Genomic DNA, 19,036 nt, shown 5'->3' with positions numbered 1-19,036 from the left:
GAACTCCATTTTACATTGTGGAATATTTTCTCCAAGGCCATTTAGCTGACTTATTATCAAATTAATTCAGTCAGTTCAGCTGCACTTACCAACTGATTTCCCCCATTTATAACCCTTACCAGCACTGCTTCTGACCCCCTTTTGCCACATTTTCCTCAGACCAAGATGACAAGGTGGTGGGAGAGTGTGTCCAGAGTGGCAGGCAGATCTGGTAGTGCTCCTACTCTCAGGACATGTTCTATAAAACACTTATCATACAGATCACTTAAAATCATTCCTGAACAAAACAGTTGTGTTCCCAGGCTAAAAGCAGTGACAGCCACAGCTCTCACGACAGAACCCAAGCTCCAAATTGCCTTTCCAAAACGAAAATCCTTTTAATATAAACAACATTTCAATGAATCTTTAAAGGTTCATCCATTTTTTTGCTGTATTACAACAACATTCTCCGCTCAAGACCGCCTATTCTTTTTACCTAAAGCATCTCTGTCTAAACATTAATCCAGGATCTTCTTTATGAAAACACTTTCATTTATTCTCTCTGAATTACTGAAGTAGATTTATACTCTCATGGGGAAGCTGTGGCCCCACCAAAATTAATAAGCAAACCCTCAATTGTGGAAACAAAATAGGGCAATTTAGTGTATTCTAAGTCTATTCCTTGTCACATCACATATCATCCATCACTTCTGTTGTTTCGGGAAGAATATCAATAGACCTAAAATAAATTTTCCATGAAATTGTCAGAACTATACCTAAGACTTCTAATATAAATAAATACACAAAAGCTTATGTGGATTTTACAGATGAGATGAACAGAAGTACTTTAGGAGTCAGATAATCATTTATTTATGGTGAATTATTGCCTCCATTGAAAACAACAGAACCAACTTTTAAATTAGTCCCAACTTCAAAGAACATTGTTTTGTTTAAAGACAAATATTTTGATAACACAAAAGAAGGCACTTATTCATAACATAGACATTAAAACCTATGATAAATGGCACAAATTCCTGAACAGACAGTAAAATGTTACAACAATATGCATCTCATCAGCTTCCCATATGGAAACCATGTATCAGTTTTTGGTTACTAATAGCTTCACACTTATTTTCACATTTCTTTTACTGAACATAATATATTGTAATAATTTGTAAACAGATAAATATTTCTCTCTTAGTTATTCAAAAGTTATCTGCACACACACACAAAAAAGGTATTTTGGCACCTTTCAGCACAGTGTCCATGTAAACAGTTTTCCCTTCTCCACACACAGCCACCACCGAACTTCCGCAGTGAGTGCCCTTTCGTATGTTATCCACACATAGACCCAACAAATAAATAAGCAGCTGAAGTGTGGTTAAGTTAATATCTTAGGCTACGAAATCTGGGTTTCCTTAAGCTGAGCATCGGCTGTTTGATGGTGGGTTTGTTCTCAAGCAGCACTGCTTCATTTTCTGTAGTTGGAAATCTGTTCTGGTAGATCAGAGGGTATTCCTTCTGAAACTAGAAACACAACAGCAACAATTATATCAGACTCATAGAATCATAGAATAGTTAAGGTTGGAAAGGCTCTGTCCAACCTGGCCTTGAACACTGCCAGGGATGGGGCATCACTGAACGGCTTCTGAAAGCCTGGTTTACAGTTTCAATATGCAACAACTATGTGAAGATCTGTTGCTTCATAGAATCATAGAATAGTTAGGGTTGGAAAGGACCTTGAGATCATCTAGTTCCAACCCCCCTGCCATGGGCAGGGACACCTCACACTAAACCATGGCACCCAAGGCCTCATCCAACCTGGCCTTGAACAATGCCAGGGATGGAGCATTCACAACCTCCCTGGGCAACCCATTCCAGTGCCTCACCACCCTCTCAGGAAAGAATTTCTTAGATCCAAGCTAGACTTCCCCTGTTTCAGTTTGAACCCGTTACCCCTTGTCCTGTCTCTACAGTCCCTAATGAAGAGTCCCTCCCCAGCATCCTTGTAGGCCCCCTTCAGATACTGGAAGGCTGCTCTGAGGTCTCCACGCAGCTTCTCTTCTCCAGGCTCAACAGCCCCAACTTTCTCAGCCTGTCTCCATACAGGAGGTGCTCCAGCCCCTGATCATCCTCGTGGCCTCCTCTGCACTTGTTCCAACAGTTCCATGTCCTTTTTGTGTTGAGGACACCAGAACTGCACACAATGCTCCAAGTGAGGTCTCACGAGAGCAGAGTAGAGGGGCAGGATCACCTCCTTCGACCTGCTGGTCACGCTCCTCTTGATGCAGCCCAGGATACGGTTGCTTTCTGGGCTGTGAGCGCACACTGCAGCCGGCTCATGTTCATTTTCTCATCAACCAACACCCCCAAGTCCTTCTCTGCAGGGCTGCTCTGAATCTCTTCTTTGTCCAACATGACTCCGCTAAAAACTCCAGCTGTGCAGGACTGAGTATGAATCACCTCGTGAGGATGCACATCAGCAGGAAGAGCAAGGCTGTGACACTTGAACACAGTAGCTGTAGCCCTTTGTGCTCACGAGTTCACAACCAACAAACAGCAAGTCAGACTCTGTAAGGCACTTCATCTTCCGTTGAAATAAGAAAAGCTTCTCATCTCCTTTGATTCCCAGGCATTTTGACAGGCTGAGAGAGCTGGGCTGGGTCAGCTTGGAGAAGGCTCCTGAAGGGGAGACCTTAGAGCAGCTCCAGTGCCTAAAGGGGCTACAGGAAACCTGGAGAGGGGCTTGGGACAAGGGCCTGTAGGGACAGGCCAAGGGGAATGGCTTTAACGTGCCAGAGGGGAGACTGAGATGAGCTCTTAGGCAGAAGCTCTTCCCTGTGAGGGTGCTGAGGCGCTGGCCCAGGGTGCCCAGAGAAGCTGTGGCTGCCCCATCCCTGGCAGTGTTCAAGGCCAGGTTGGACACAGGGGCTTAGAGCAAGATGCTCCAGTGGAAGGTGTCCCTGCCCATGGTGGTGGTTGGAACTGGATGAGCGTTAAGGTCCCTTCCAACACAAACCAGGCTGAGATTCTGTGAAATAAAACTCAAAGATATCTGGCTACAGACACATTTTTGACATTCTGCCTATTCCCTATATAAGGCCTCAGGAAGACAAGACTAACACTAAATACATCTATACATCAGGCAAAGCTTACTGCTGATGGATCCAACCTAGGGAAAATTACACCACTTGTAACTTTGGGTGTTGATACAAGTTGGACTTAAGCCTCTAGAATGTGCTGTGTATTTGGCTTTCCCTAATTCCAAGTATGAAAACTGAGTAACAGCTCCAAAACATTGTTATTTACCACACCAGTAGCTATCCCAGCACAAATGGCAAGCCTATAATGATACAGCTGCATGAATTTAACAAATAAACTGCATTAACACATTGCCCATGCAGTACAAGCTGCTTCTGGACTTTAGTGGGAACTCATCAAAAATGTAAGTATGTACTTGAGGTTTTTACTATTAGAAGATTTTAGTAGATATCCTTCCTCCCCACTTCACCTGCTTCTAGTGGTGCTGTGTATCGCTTCTTACTTCTTACTTACACCAAGTTTCAATCAATTGTAATTAACTACTGTTCTTTACATGCAAGAAGTGTTAATGAACTTGAAGAATTCAAGTCCAGCCTTCACTTTTCCACAACTAGAAGGTTTTCACAAGACACGTGAAAGTCAGTGTTGCAGAAGCCAGGGGAGGAGCACCAAAGAAAGAAATGTGCTTGGTCTGAAAAGCTGCTTTTTCCAATTTGAGTCACAAGACTCACTTAGGAGATTTCAGGACAAGCACAATACTATTCAATTGGTCAGTCATACTTGCCAAAGGTTTTCCAAAAGAGAAAAAAACCCCTCCAGTGTTAAATCCTGCCAGAATTGCTGTATTTCAGCTTTAGGATTAGGCAATATGTTAGTAGGCCACAGAAGTGCCAAATAATCTTGAGTGACATATGGTACAAAACTCAAATGGAATTCCACAGAAAGGAATGTTTCAGGACTGTAAAGAAATCGACCTCTTAAAGGGTACCAGGGTCTAGTACCTCGTACTAGATCCTTCTTTCACAACAGCATTTCCATAAGTAAATTAAATATGAACCAAGTTTCTTACCTGTTTTAATTTTTTCTTCTTGTCTTTGACAGACAAGTTCTTATCTTTGATAATGTTCTCCAAGAGCTCTGCCACTGCAGCTTGAGAGGTAGAAACCTTTTGTTCTTCAAACTCCTGAGGAGTTATTTGTTTGCAGTATGAATATGTTGGCAATATGGCACATATTTCTTCCTTTGGGTATTTGCACTGGAAGAAGAGCACAATTATGTGCTATTTCAATACAAATGCACTTAAACATCCAGCCATGATAACTTACAGCAACATCTCAAGTTGCAAAACATGATAACATAGCTAGTACCTATGACTGTACAACAGTTTAATACAAGTTTGATCCGAAACAGTGACTTCATTTGCAGCTTTCCCATCCCACCTTCAGAAATAACAAACACTGCAATCAGCAAATGAACCTGCCACCAACCTGAGCCATCTTCACGTGTTCTATGTGATCTCGCACTGCAACCTGCAGGTAACTGGGTACTTTAAATATTTCTTGCTGATGGTCCATTAGAAATGAAACTAATCGTGTAGAGAGCAGCTCATCAAGGTCTACTTCTTCTGCACAGCACAGCACACAGCGAGAAAAGGTCTGGATCATCTACAAGTGGTTAGCAGGTGGTTAGTACATACAGTTGAAGGATTTGCCCTCTTTCCAGTTTACACAGCACATTCTGCAATACCAGCTTTCAGGGCAATCTCTCTTGCCTGCACTGCTGGTTAAGAGAGGAGGAAAACTGCTTGTAATGCTTTCCTCATCTGTAATAAAGTAACTTCTTCCAACATTAGACTTGCCGTTTTTTTGAACTGTAATTTCAATTAATATATATTTTAAAGAAGTAATGATAGAAGCCTTACCCTGCAGAAAAGTGTACATCTTAGCCATCTGGAGACAGGTGACACGACAAAAAACACTGCAGAACCAGCCTAACCAACAGCTAATGCACACTGAGGTCCCGTTTTAAATAGCTTTAAAAACATTTTTATGGCTTTTGAAAAAAAAAAAAAAAAAATCTTTAGCTGTTCCATTGAAAGCTGAAATGCAGACCTTGAAGTTAGTCTTTAAACTCACTAGGCAGAAAATTGAATTCTTTGGAACTGTTTTTGTCCTATCTTCACATACACAAATTTTAGCCTAAGAAAGGCTTTCTACAGACACTTTGCCAACACCTTTTAAGCTGAATGGCAGTTGGGTGAGAAGTCAAGACTCAATCATTTGCATTTCTTTAAGAAATTACTTCCCTTCTCCCAAAGCCAGCAAAAGCAACACCAGCACTTGAAATACATTAGGATGTGGACAAGAAAGTTCTTGCTTCAAGTCAGATTTTGATGAACATTCTGGAGATGAAAAGCCTATCTAATTTAATTGCACTATTTAACTGCAATGAGACAAGAACCTCAAGTACAGAACACTACCAGTATTCTCAGCAACATCCTTAGACCAATAAATACACAGCACCAATGAGTCTCTTACCAAAGTGCGTGTGCCCATTGCATCATGCAGTCGTGGCATATCCACGTTCTCACTCATCCGAGAGATCATGCGCATGAGGAGCTGAATCTTCCTACGGTTTGGTGGTGGAAGCAACAAACAACATATCTGCAGTGCTTCAACAGCAATTCTTTCTAAATGAGGCTGAAGGAGATCTACAAGTTAATTGTACAGACAGCCGTCAGTACAATTTGAAACAATTTTCAGGATATTTTAATCTAGGAACAAGAAAGTAATTTTTTTTAACCATGATCATAGAATCCCAGCCTGGTTTGGGTTGAAGGGATCTTAAAGCACATACAGTTCCAGCCCCCTGCCATGGGCAGGGACACTTTCCACTAGAGCAGGTTGTTCCAAGCCCCTTCCAACCTGGCCTTGAACACTGCCAGGGATGGGGCAGCCACAGCTTCTCCAGGCACCCTGTGCCAGTGTCATTATCCAATGATGATAATTTATGTTTCATAGAAACCAGCTGTAACATACTACATAGTTCTGTGGCCTTTTTGTGTGTGGCCATCTTCAACTTGCTTCATCATGATAAACTGCTGATACAATGGCACTACTGTTACTCCCTGAACTATGTCCAGAAACTGTGTTTCAAAGACTGCAAAAAGATATCGCCTCCACCAGGCAGGTCTCTGCTAGTTCCCTGCCACACTAAGTGTCTAGGTCAGAATTACTTACCACTTACCTCAAAGAAAGGCGAATTATTGACACAACAAGTTTAAGACTCCAAAGATACTACCCACTACTATTCGTTAGCAGAGGTACAAAGGGCTACCTTTAAATAATGCAGTTTAGCAACCATTTTGGTTTCTAAAACCCCACATGTCATGTTACACACATATCAAAAAATCCCTAGCATCAGTGCCAGATTAAGGAAGCAGAGATTAGTTTGCCAACATGATAAGCCAATACAACATGCTTTAGAAAGCCATCTTACTTTGCGTGCCAGTCAACATATAAGAAGAGTGAGTGAAAGAGCATTCTGAAAGTTCTGTGGTACTTTTGCAGAGTCTCTTTTTCATGGTGGTATCAGAAACCTCAGTCCTGATGTCCACTGAAGTAGCCACATCACAGGTATTTGGTTTTCCTTGCCCACAAAGTGGAGAACTTGGTTTCACTGTGATTTCAGCAACTGGCATATTAATCCTAGCACAACTTCTGGAGTTCCTCTTGCCAAGTAAACTCAGAGACCCATGCATTTGCTTCAGTCCATGATCTTCAATAAATAGCTCTTTATCCTGAAGAGCTGATGCAGACACTCTTTTGATAGCATGGGTTTGGTCTTGACCTGTGTTATCAAAACCAAGCTCCAACACAGAATTAGCTTTATGCTCATAAGGTAGTGATTTTTTTCCATTTCTTGTGCTCAGGATGGTGTTCACATCACTTTGCCTGAGGGAATCGGATCCTACTTTATTACATGCACTTGAAGTAGCATCTCCAATTCTTTCCAAAGAGTAACATCTTGTCCTAAATGTTTGAGGTGGACCTTGTTCATTCCTGAAAGCTGAAAGATTTTGACAGCTTCCTCCTATTAGATTAGGAGAACTATCTTGTTTATATGTCTGTTTATGCTGCCACAATTTATTTGCACGTTGTTTTTGAATAGTTAGTTCTTCTGAAGAACACTTCATGGAAGCGTCACATTCTTTCTTTTTTTTGTCAGGCTCTTTGCGAAGGAGGCTTAGGAGAAGACACTCAGTCGACTTGAAAGAGTTCAAGTGAAGAGTTTTTGAAGGCTGAGAGTCACATTTCTCATCTTGGACAGAATGTTTTCCACTGCATATATCTGGAATTGTGATGTAGCCACACATAACTATCAGAAAATGAAATATCAGTTAAGATGCAAGTGGTATGAAAAATGAACAAGTTTAGAAAGAAAGATGCTAACTGAGCAGAGAGGACAACAAATATAAGATACTAATTTATAGATGATCATGTTAGTAAAACCTAAGAAGAAATCAGCTCAGTCCAAAAGTGATCTAACAACCACCATGCAAGAAGACAGATAGTTAACACACTGCAATAATGAGGGACAGACAGAACGAGCATGTAGTTTTTAGATTATGGTTACTGCATATTTAGGATGTTAGCTCAGACAGCAATTTACATAGGGAATTATGAGACAGAACTGTATGCCAATTAATACTATAATACAGAAAGATATCATTGACGATCTTCCTCAGATCTGCCGTACAGATTTTGAGGTACTGATTTGTTCCCCAGTTGATATAAACTTACAGCTTGCACAGAGTATTTCTCAATTCATACATACCTAAAATATTAACAAAAAGTTCATAGTACTCAAAAGTAAGTAATGGCTCAGGGAGATTGAGAAAGTAATCAGCAACCGTTCGGAACACATCACGCTCAAACCCACTGTAAGTTGCTTGGCTCATGTCATTATTTCTAGGCCCTAAAAAGAGGTGAAGAAAGAAAAATCACAAACAAATTTTCACAAATTCAGTATTAAATTAATTTAAAAAAAGTGAATATAGGTTTATTCTGTTAGGAAGGAAAGAATCATGTCAGCAATATGCAAATTTTTTAGTTGAGTACTGTATCATCTGTAAGCAAAAATAGTGTAAGAGATTCTATGTAGCCACTGAACAGTTGCATTCAGTTTTGACAAGCTGTTCTACACCAAGAAAATAAATGAAAACTCATTTATACCCTTCATAGGCTCCTCAGCAAAATAATAATGAACTCTAAGCACTTTCCTTCATTTCCAAACAGTTTGGGTCAGAAGAAACCTTAAAGCTCATCCAGTTCCTACCCTCTGCCACAGGCAGGGACACCTTCCACCTGAGTAGGTTGCTCCAAGCCCCACCCAACCTGGCCTTGGACACTGACAGGAAAGACATTAACAGCATCTTCCCTTTGCAGGGAGCAACTTTTATCAACTCATCTACTGAAAAGTTCCACCAGCAGAGTTTTGTTCACCACTAAGCTCATGGTGAATCACTGCTATACACAACTGATTTTATTCAGACATGGACAGATGAGCAATCCAAGAGATCTAGTTGCTAAACCTTGCCTGTGTGGCTACAGACAGGAAAGGAACAAACAAAATTGTTCCATGTAGGAATAAAACTTGACATGGCATAAAACTGTTAACCCTAATGTTATACTCCGCTGAGCTCCTACAAATGAAATCAGCTGCCTTACAAAGACAATTCTAATGAACTGGGAGATGGCTGTTTAAGTTACACATAGAACCAGGTAAGATTTGATACAATCAATCTTTATAATCATAATCACATTACCATACACTAAAAATACAGGAGAGCAGTATTCCCCCTACAGTATAAATACTTAGTTTTTGCTGTGCAAAGTAACTATTGCCTTAAATCATTTGGTTACAGTATAGCTGTCATCTGCAGAGATAAAGTCTCCACTTGAACTAATTCACTCAAATTAGAAATGGAGAATTCAAAAGCCCAGGAATCTTGCTTGCTGTTTCCAACCCACAAAGACCTATTTGTTAGTTCTAAGTACAGAACTGATGTTGGGATTAAGATATCGAAAAGCTCAGAGACCAGTGCTCAGCTGTATTTTTCACTCTGATTTAAATCCGCTCACCAAGCTCTTCCCTGTCCTGCTTTTCGTACTAGTGTTCTTCATGTAAGAGGCTCTATTTTTTTAGGGAATGCAGTTGAAGGAAGGGGAGATGTTGAACAAGTACCAAAGGGGTTATTGTCATAAGACTGCATGCTGCAAACTGAACTTGTGAAGACACACTAACCCTGCACGGACCCCACCACAGTTCCACTGAGCAGCCAGACATACACACAAGGTGTATACAACACATGCCACCTAACTATGGTATAGCTTTGCAGGAAGCTAGCGAAGGAGACTGCCAGGAAAAGGGACAAGAGTCAAACAGCAGGACAAGCACACAGATAAAAAGCTCATCATCTCTGATTTCATTTGAGAGGCATTCATCTAAGTGTTAGACATTTAAAGAGGCAGTTTTTGGGGGGGGGGGGTAAGAAGAAATTATCCTCTCTTCTCCAGAATCTTTTCAGAATCTGCTTCACAGAGATGCAAATCTTACATAGAATAGAGATCTGTATGTGTTTGCAACAACTTCAAACATCTGACAAAAGAAACTTCAAAGACCAATAGATTCTTCAAAGTTTCATAAAAATCAATGGTACTGTAAAGGAGAAAGACTTAGTACCACACAGGTCTGCTGCAGCACTTGTTAAAAAACAAACCCACACCTTTTATTAGCAAGAGAATCCACATCAGACTGAGCCGTTAGAAACTGAACTTGATCAGGTTCTCTGTGAAAGTATTTTTCCCTCCTCAACTTGTGAGAACCTTTGTTAATTCTATTACTCCACAGTAAATACTTTCCCAGTAGCTCCAAGGCAGCTGCTCAAGTACACATAATACTGATGCCTTTGGTAACTGATTCTTCTTTTCTGAAGTTTAAGATTTAACATTGTGCCTTCCTAAATTCTACTCTTAAGCAAATACACAAAGAAAACAAACCAGAAGCACCAAGCTTTTCTAAGTTGTAACCACTTCCAGTTTTGCTGCTTGATACTTCTTACATTAATACCAAAACAAGGGATGAGTGACTCTTGGTCTGCAGACAATAGAAGTTCAGTTGTCACAAAACATGTTTCACAGATAAAATGTCAGACTTTAAAAATCCATCTCATCAAACCCTTTGCAAAATTTTGTTTGCTTTCTTCTAACACAAATAAAAAATCAACAGGTTTTCTGTGAATTGGTCTCCCCAGTTTAATATGAAATGTAGGAACTGTTTCAGTCTAGCTCAAAGGCAGTAACTGGAAAAGGAAAGCCCCTCTACTCCTGGCAAACTGCATCAGAAAAAAACCACACACAGGTTTTGCCCAAGCACTAGTTTTCTTCCTGCCTGACTCTTTGTTAATAGGAATTATTTTTGTTACAGTGCTTAGCTTTTCCATGGCCTTGGACAGGACAACTCCAGTGAAAGCTTGCAGAGGTAATGAATTCTCTTGCATATTTCTTGGATTAAGGAACACTGAAGCCCCTCTTCTTCCACTAATTCCTAATCAGTTCACACTGCTGAAAGTCGAAAGCAGATGATGCAGCCTAAAAGCAGGATTAGTAGCTAGATTAGAGGTCTGATATCTCGATTACCTGAAATGTAACATGTGTTAGCTCATTTAGGTTACATTTCTGTGCAATGATTTGCTATGGATTGCTGTCACTGCTTCTCAGCATATCAAGGCACTTAGATTATGTGAATTTCCAAATGAAACATCACAACTGATCTCAACTCGCAGGTGTATTCACTTTCAACTCTCAAAAGAGGTTAAAAGGTGTTTAATAACTTACAGTATGCGAGGCACTTCATAGCTGACAACACCCAGTGTGGGAGGTCTTCTAAAATAAGCACACAAACACATTATTTATACACAACCTCAAAGACTTAATAACCAACATAAATAATGGCACACATGTATTTATATGTGTGTTTATATTTATATTTATATAAATACAGAAGATGAAATTTGGAACTAATTTTAAATATTGCTACACATGTAATTTAAAAGTGAATGCAATAAACCTACAAAACCTTCTTGACAATTATACTGAACTGTAATGTAGCTTGGGGAAAAATGTAAAAGACAATGAAACATGTTACATTAATTATTATTTATTGTTTGCTGTAATTAGGCCACATGGAATCTTTAAGAAAAACCAGAGAAAAGAAATTGTACCTGATTTGTTCTGCAAAATCACAACACCATGTTTGCTCGTGTTAGTCATGTTGTATATGACGTACTCAGGAACGATCTGTGTTGGCTGAAGAACTTCTTCCAAAGATGGAAGGCCTAAAATGGTTTGCAAACTGTGGGCAGTAAGAGAGCAGATGTTTTCATTCATTACTTGTAAACCTTTTAGACAAGTTCTTCCCTTGTCTACTCAAACAACAGCTAGCTTGCTATTTAATACACTTGCACTTCTAGAAGGACAACTTGAGGACGCACTTTTGCCTGGAACAAACACCAAAAAATTACTAGGAAAGAGCCTCTATGGTACATAAAATATATTCAACACCAGCAATAATAAAATTTCAACAAATTTCTTAAATGCAACAACCCAATGTTATTTAGAAAGCATCCATAAACAACAGTAAAAATGTTCAAGATAAAACATAGTTTTAAAGATTCAAGAAAAGTTTGCAAGCCAAGAGCTTGATCAGGCTGTTACACACACAAAGCACATATTCAAGAAGGTGCTTTTTATAATGTGTTACTCACTGTATTAGAATGATATTTCTCCAAGTTTCTTTCACGTATTCCTGGCTTATTTCCTTCCTATGCAGCATATCTTCCTTGTTTTCTTCTATTCTCTCAGGCTTTGTTTTCTCCAAGTTTTCCTGAAAATTAGTAGTTTGTACCATAAGATAAAGGAGCCTCTTAAAATAATTCAAAACTAAGTAAAAATTAGTCTCAGAAGTATAGGGCATTCTGCAGAACATTGAATTCCTATAACCTTACCAGTCCCTGCACTGCAATGTAAGCATGCCCAATTACCAAGCAAAAGTGGACACTATGAAGAAAGACCTGATCAGTTCAGAAGTCAGGAACTGAAGAAGTTGAAACACATCAAATCCAAACGTGTCAGTAAGTGAAGTATTCTCCTTTAGGATCACAACCTAAATTCACAAAGTATGCACACACACACAGAGATCTCAAAAAAATAAAGGACCGAGCACTTGTATTCAATCTTTTCCACAAAGTGGAAGAGTTAAATCATTTGTGCCTTGTCAACAAACAAAATGTATTAAGTTTCAACAAGGATACATTGTCCAGATCGTTTCTACAACTCCACCGTCCAGCCCTCCCAATACTTTAAAATACCTTAGCAGGGATAATACTACACTGAAGGAAACAAAACAAACCAAACAATCTAAAAGAAAACAAATGGCTCCATACTGATGACCCAAAACTCTACACAATCTCGTAAGTCTCATAAAAGAAGCCCCATACTGCAATAGGGGTGTTTGTGGGTGTGAGATGACCCTTCATTCTAAGTAACATGTCTGCATTAATTACAATCTACCCCCCACGTCTCTTCCCAAGAAACTACTGCCAATAAGCTTAGAAGAAACAACTTCATATAGTTTTCAGCATCAACTGCACAATCCCTGTCATTTGCTGCCAGCATTTCAAAAATGCCATGTTACAGTCACAGCTATAATTTTACAAGTACGTATTTTGTTTGAATATTTACAGGTTATTTAATAAAACCTTTTTTTGCACACTGAAGAGAAACAGCACACATCACCAAGACACTTTGCTATAAAATATAGCTGTATCTTTCTATCATAGTTATATATAAATGTTCTACTTCACTGTCTAAAAGAACCTACTAATTTATTTCTTCAGTGAGAAGATGACACAACAGAACAGTGGCACTAAGAAGTGATTGCTTCCAGTTTTATTTGTTAAAGAACAAAGAAAATACACAGCAACTATAAACATGTAAAAAACATAAGTTATTACCAGAGACTGCAGTAACTCATGTCTTTTAAAAGCTTTTTTGGATAAATGTGGCACTTTAAAAAGTCTTTCTTTGTCTCTAGAGAAGTTTTCCAAGTTCTCTTTTTGTGTACATGGACTTGGTAGAGGTTTAACTGGAGATGTTGAAGGAAATCTGTAATGAACAGAAAAGATGTTAAATATATTTAGACTAGATTAGAAACATTAGAAGTCACTTAACCAAAGCCATACTCTGGTTCCATATTAGTGTGATTCCATAAGATTCTGAAGAGATCCAGGAAATTAACAGTGTTCTTTAGAACACTGTTTAGCATTATATTATAAATCAGCTTTGGGCTACTTTTGTTGATTCCAAAGTCAAGCTGAAGATACTTAGATATTTACACAGCACGGAGACTGGAATTTGAGAAGTGAGGGCCATTAATACCTTTAACTTCAAAACTTAAGATAGGCTGTTTCCCACTTGATTTTCTGTAAAATGTACAAGAGGAGTAAATGCAGGGCTGGTAGCACAGCATGGAGCTACTACAGTAAGTTCTCTTTGGCTCCCCTTCAAAGCACTTGAGTGCAGCATGCATGCCTGCCAGTGAAAAACCAGGCTAGACAAAGGCATGTAAACAGCCCTCAGCACACAGGATGTATGGTTTGTACTGCAATTCAGAGTAAAATAAACAGTGAGTGGAAATGGTGCTAGTGATTAGTCTATGGCTGAACTGCTCAGCCCAAAGCAAGATATCTTTGTGAATCTGAACACAATGATTTTGAAATAAAATTCTCAACCTGAAGAGCTCTGTTAACTGGTCTTTATTTCAGTACCTGTATAGTGCACTGTTGTCTTCTAAGCTTTCAGATCCCCATCTCCCTTTTATATCTTCAATTACATGATTCTTGAGAAACTTTCTTAATAACTGAATAGTCTGCTGCCTGGTAACTTCAGGACCAAAGTTACTGTTATTCCTTAGCACTTCATGGAGCCAGTCTATAGCTTCTGATGCAGTGAAACAGCTTCCATGTCTCTTGAAATGCTGCCTGTGTTTCCTTAGTGGCATGCCTGCTCGGAAATACTTTGTAATTTCATTCCACTGCGTGAGAAACAAACAAGGAAAGAATGCAAGATCAAAGCCTGAAACTGATCATTGTAAGTATCAACTAAAGCAGTATTACATTAATAAGCATATAAACCAAATCACAACTTTAATACTAAGAAATATGGATAGCTATCCTAAGTAACCATAGAATGACTTGGGATGGGACCTTAAAGCTCATCCAGCTCCAACCCCTGCCACGGGCAGGGACACCTTCCACTGAAGCAGCTTGCTCCAAGCCCCTGTGTCCAACCTGGCCTTGAACACTGCCAGGGATGGGGCAGCCACAGCTTCTCTGAGCACCCTGTGCCAGCGCCTCAGCACCCTCACAGGGAAGAGCTTCTGCCTAAGAGCTCATCTCAGTCTCCCCTCTGGCAGGTTAAAGCCATTCCCCTTGGCCTGTCCCTACAGGCCCTTGTCCAAAGCCCCTCTCCAGGTTTCCTGCAGCCCCTTTAGGCACTGGAGCTGCTCTCAGGTCTCCCCTTCAGGAGCCTTCTCTTCTCCAGGCTGCCCCAGCCCAGCTCTCCCAGCCTGGCTCCAGAGCAGAGCTGCTCCAGCCCTCGCAGCAGCTCCATGGCCTCCTCTGCCCTCGCTCCAACAGCTCCACGTCCCTCTTGTGCTGCTGCCCCAGAGCTGGATCAGGGCTGCAGGGGGGTCTCCCCAGAGCACAACAGAGGGGCGGGATCCCCTCCCTCGACCTACTTAACGTAGAAGTAGCATTATAGAAACAAAGTTCAGATTAAAAAAAATGCATAAGCATTTCATTTAGGTTTTTGTCTTGTTCTTATCTAACTGAGAATAAGATTATAATTTCACAAACATAACGAGTTTTATTGACTCTGTCTGCTCATGCCCAGCATGTACATCAGCTCGAGTTCCTGAGGCACTGTCAAACCACCGCAGCCGTCAGGCAGCGGGTGAATCCAGCTGGCAGGACACAGAAAGTCCATTTTTAAACTCTTTTCTCACACAAAATTAGGCGACACGCTGCAATTAGCAGGCTCCTTCCTAAGCTGTCACCGAGCTTTCAGTGAGCAAGGCACTGCCAGCGCCATAGCCCTCTCTGGGGAGGGTCGCAGGGCCCACACAGCCGTACTCCCACCACGGTGCTCCGGGAAGGCCGGAACCCACTTGCCCGAGGGGTCCAGAACGGCTAACGTTAATTTGTGCTTTACCCTCAGGGAGAGCCCCGGGCATCACGGCAGCCACCGACCTCCCTCCCCTCCCCTCATGCCACCAACCCGCCCCGCGCACCACCGGGCTGCCCCTGCCCGCCTTCCTCACCAGCTTGGTGGCTCGGTAGGGCCCCGGGGCCGCGGGCCGGCTCTCCATGTCGGTCAGAGCAGCCCCTGCGGCCCCGCGGAGGGCGGGTCCCGCTCCCGCCCTGCCCCTCCCTCCGCGCGTCAGCCCAACGGCCACGGCCACCGCCCCGCGGTTTGAATTGGACGCGAGGGAGCGGATTGGGCGAGGAGGCGGGCACGTGACCCTGGCGCGACGCAGGATGCGTCCGCCTGAGGGGAGAGAGCGGAGGTTGTGTTGTGTTCCGGTAGCGTTCATCGGCGGACAGCGGTGTAGGAGTGTGCTGGGGGCTGCAGAGCTACTAGAGCGTTCCTCGGGTCTTTACACATGGGTGTGTTAATGAACTGCGCTTTCCCCGGGACACCTGCTTGGTTTGCCCTCGGGTGATGGCCATGCTTCTCAGCCGGGACACCTGCCCTGCGGGCACGGAGTAGCAAAGTGTAATAGAAGCCATACACAAGCCCGTAATGCCGCCACAGGTCAGTCCTCAGAAACCTACTGTGCTTATTGATGCCAAAAAACCAGACTGGTGTTACATGACTTGGTTTTCACAGGCAATACTTCAAGAAGCAAGCGTGGCTTGCACAATTCTTAGGTTATAGAATCGCAGCTTGATTTGGGCCGGAAGGGACCCTAAAGCTCCTCCAGCTCCAACCCCTGCCACGGGCAGGGACCCCTTCCACTGGAGCAGCTTGCTCCAAGCCCCTGTGTCCAACCTGGCCTTGAACACTGCCAGGGATGGGGCAGCCACAGCTTCTCTGTTCCATAGCTTACACACACCTGCCTGAATACATGGTAACTGCTTTCAGGAGAAAGCACATTCTTTCAAGTACCTTGTCTCATCCTGTGTATTTCCTATAGATACAGGTGTACCAGAGACCACCCCTCAAAAAACCCCATCAGAAACCAACCCCAAACAACCTCACAAACACTGCACTGCCACAGCTCCCATGTTTCTCTTTTTAGTGTTCTTTCTCAGGGGTTGTAGACCAAGCCCACTTGTAACCTGGGAGCTATCAATACCTCATGAGGATTTTAGCTCCTCTTGATACAGCCATCCATCACTCAAATATTTTAGGCTCCTCACTTAAATGTCCTTTATAGCCAGCAAAGACATACAAATGCCTCAGACACTTTTATAAGAAGAGATAAAAATGCTACTGCTGTGACAAAACACACCAGCATCACAAATAGATTCAAGCAGTAAGACCCAAAGTTGCAGTCTAATGAAAAGAAGGGAAATAAAAAGCCAAAGCACCAAGACACAGCCACCTTGATTGCATCACCCAGCAGAACCAGGTCTAGAGCAGCTCTGAGAAAACCTCTTTCTCATGTAGAGACCCTACTAAGAAAGAGGTCGTTCTTTTATGTGCTTAAGAAACTAATTGCAGGAGCCAAGCAAAGCTGGCTCTGAGTAACCGCTGTCAGATCTGAGCTGTAGCACCTGCTGGTAAGCCAGGAGTTGTAGACTTAGGAGTCAGTAAACAAGTCAGAATTCAGTGAAGCTGTGTTACTTTACTTACGTTTTGCATCTGATTAGAAGAAGAAAGATGTGTATTCTCTCCCTCGTTTCAAAAACTTTAGAGCTGCTCTTCATCACTTATATATTTCAATAACCCACCTCCTGTTTTCCTTTCTAACAAAACTGCCTGATGAGCGGTTGCCAAGCCAGAAAGTGGTATTGATTTTACCAATGACCCAGGCTCTAAACCTGCTCAAGAGTATAAATCAGTTTACTGATTATCTTGGGGAAATCTCCACCAGTAAAGCCTGCAGAAAATGATGACTCCAACTGCTTCCCTATGGATCATTTCCCATACTCCTTCTCTCAGGTTATACAATGCTGGTTGCGGTAACTAGAGAAGTCCTTGAATTGCATTCAACCTCCTGCCTGGAAATGGTCTAATACATTTTGTAAAACTTCGTATCTTAGATCAAGTAAAGAGATTCTAGGGACATGTCTGGCAAATACAGTAGAAGTAACAGTTGGAGTAGTCTGGGAACTACTGCATTCCATCTTCTTTGCACCTAGTGTAAGCAGTGTTCCACTCTTGTAGCTTAAAGTGCTTTAATTCATTTCCCAGGGGGCAAAAGTAGTTTGTTCTGCTTTTACAATTCAATTCCAAGTCTATTCTTGCTTGTAGTTTTTCCTACTTAAAGAAAAATTACTTCACGGAGGAAGGTGTTCTGTACTGTTACCACTGCACAGTCATGAATAGATGCAATCAACTGGAAATACAAGAAGTCTTAAAGTGATTGGAGAGTACCTTCAGGTCACTAAAAATATTCTTAGAGCTAGTTTTATGCCTTTACAATGAGATTTCCTCATCTTTCAGTGGTTTTCTCTGCTTTATTCTCATTAGAGAATACCAACTATCTGTAAAAATACCAGCCCACGTTAGCTATAGAGGGGCATTGGTAACTCTTCACATCCAGAGTTCTGCAAAACATGTGAAGGAAAGTCATGGGGAGAGTAAAGTTTTATTTTCTGCTTTTCCATTTATAATTGTTTGATGGTATCTACTACTACTAACAGTAGAAGGTAAAATAAATAGAGATTGAGTTCATTTAAACACAAGGTTATGGCTGCCCCTCTGGATTGTTTTTCACTCTGTTTCACTAAACAGATGAGGAAGGATGCACTGCATATGCTGTAGGTCTCTGTTTAACTGGTTTGAGGCACAGGAATAAAGCCTATTAGAAGTGCCAAGTGATCTCCTGATGTTTAGTGCAGCTGAATTAACATTCTTGCCCTTAAGTTCCAATAGAAAGTGATTTTAAAACAAGGGAACAGATTATGGAGACTGCCTGCGATAACGTGAGCTTTCTGTGTTTGTCATTAAGGAATACAAACACATTTACAACATGTATTTACCTACACATCCCAGTCAGCAGGAAAGCCAAGAACCTGCCCCAGCACAGTGTCTATGAATGCTGTGAAGATAACAGAGCATGCTTTGTTAATGTGCTGCTCCTCTTCTTTCATGCACATCTCTTTAAATTTTGCCATAAGGGGGATGGCTTCTACACTTACAGTAGGTGAAACAACTTGCCAGGCATTTAGTAAGATAAACAAGAAGCATAAAAATGTGTAAAGGTTGAAAGATTGAGTCCTTAACAGAGTTCTCACTGTGTCATTGAGGTAACCAGATAAGAACTCAGCTGCTTACATTTCTCGATGAAGCATTTAAGCATTGTTTTGCCCCCAAGAACATGATTCTTTGAGGATATTAAACAGTGAGGAATTTTTTTCCATGTGTAGTAAGACACTCTGTAAGAGCAACATATTATAGACAAAGAATCTAATCCAGGCAGGATGTGCCTGGGGGAGATCCACATTGAAGACAAACTGCAGCAATTGCCATCATTTCATTACAATATTATTGAATTTCTTTTTTTTTTTTTTTTTTTTTTTTTTTTCCTTAGAAAAGCAGCTCAGTGGAATTTACCAGCTTTCAGATAGCAACACTTTAGCTGACCTGCTGCTTTCTGGAGATGGAATGACTGTGCTTTTATAGTGACAGCACAGACTTTTTGGAAGGATCAGTGTGGGAATAAG

At 41.3% G+C, this 19,036-nt stretch overlaps 1 protein-coding gene across 3 annotated transcripts; it reads right to left on the bottom strand.

The window, feature by feature from the left end:
• Nucleotides 1–1,305: 1,305 nt before the first annotated feature.
• Nucleotides 1,306–15,510, bottom strand: DEPDC1 (DEP domain containing 1; the record flags this gene model as incomplete). Of its 3 annotated transcripts, none has more annotated exons than XM_080623833.1 (12): nt 1,306–1,506; nt 4,091–4,276; nt 4,509–4,685; nt 5,559–5,731; nt 6,520–7,398; nt 7,858–7,998; nt 10,920–10,967; nt 11,306–11,436; nt 11,849–11,967; nt 13,097–13,247; nt 13,910–14,175; nt 15,463–15,510. In XM_080623833.1, 12 exons carry the CDS (start codon nt 15,508–15,510, stop codon nt 1,366–1,368), a joined length of 2,460 nt encoding a protein of 819 aa, XP_080479959.1. In that variant the 3' UTR covers nt 1,306–1,365. The 3 variants fall into 3 exon arrangements, with proteins under 3 accessions (XP_080479959.1, XP_080479960.1, XP_080479961.1); XM_080623834.1 differs by having other exon boundaries at nt 10,920–10,964; XM_080623835.1 differs by lacking the exon at nt 6,520–7,398.
• Nucleotides 15,511–19,036: the final 3,526 nt, after the last annotated feature.

This window comes from Psittacula echo (genome assembly GCF_963264785.1).
Source record: "Psittacula echo genome assembly, chromosome: 7".
Taxonomy (NCBI): Eukaryota; Metazoa; Chordata; class Aves; order Psittaciformes; family Psittacidae; genus Psittacula; species Psittacula echo.
This window is presented reverse-complemented; position numbering and strand designations above follow the sequence as displayed.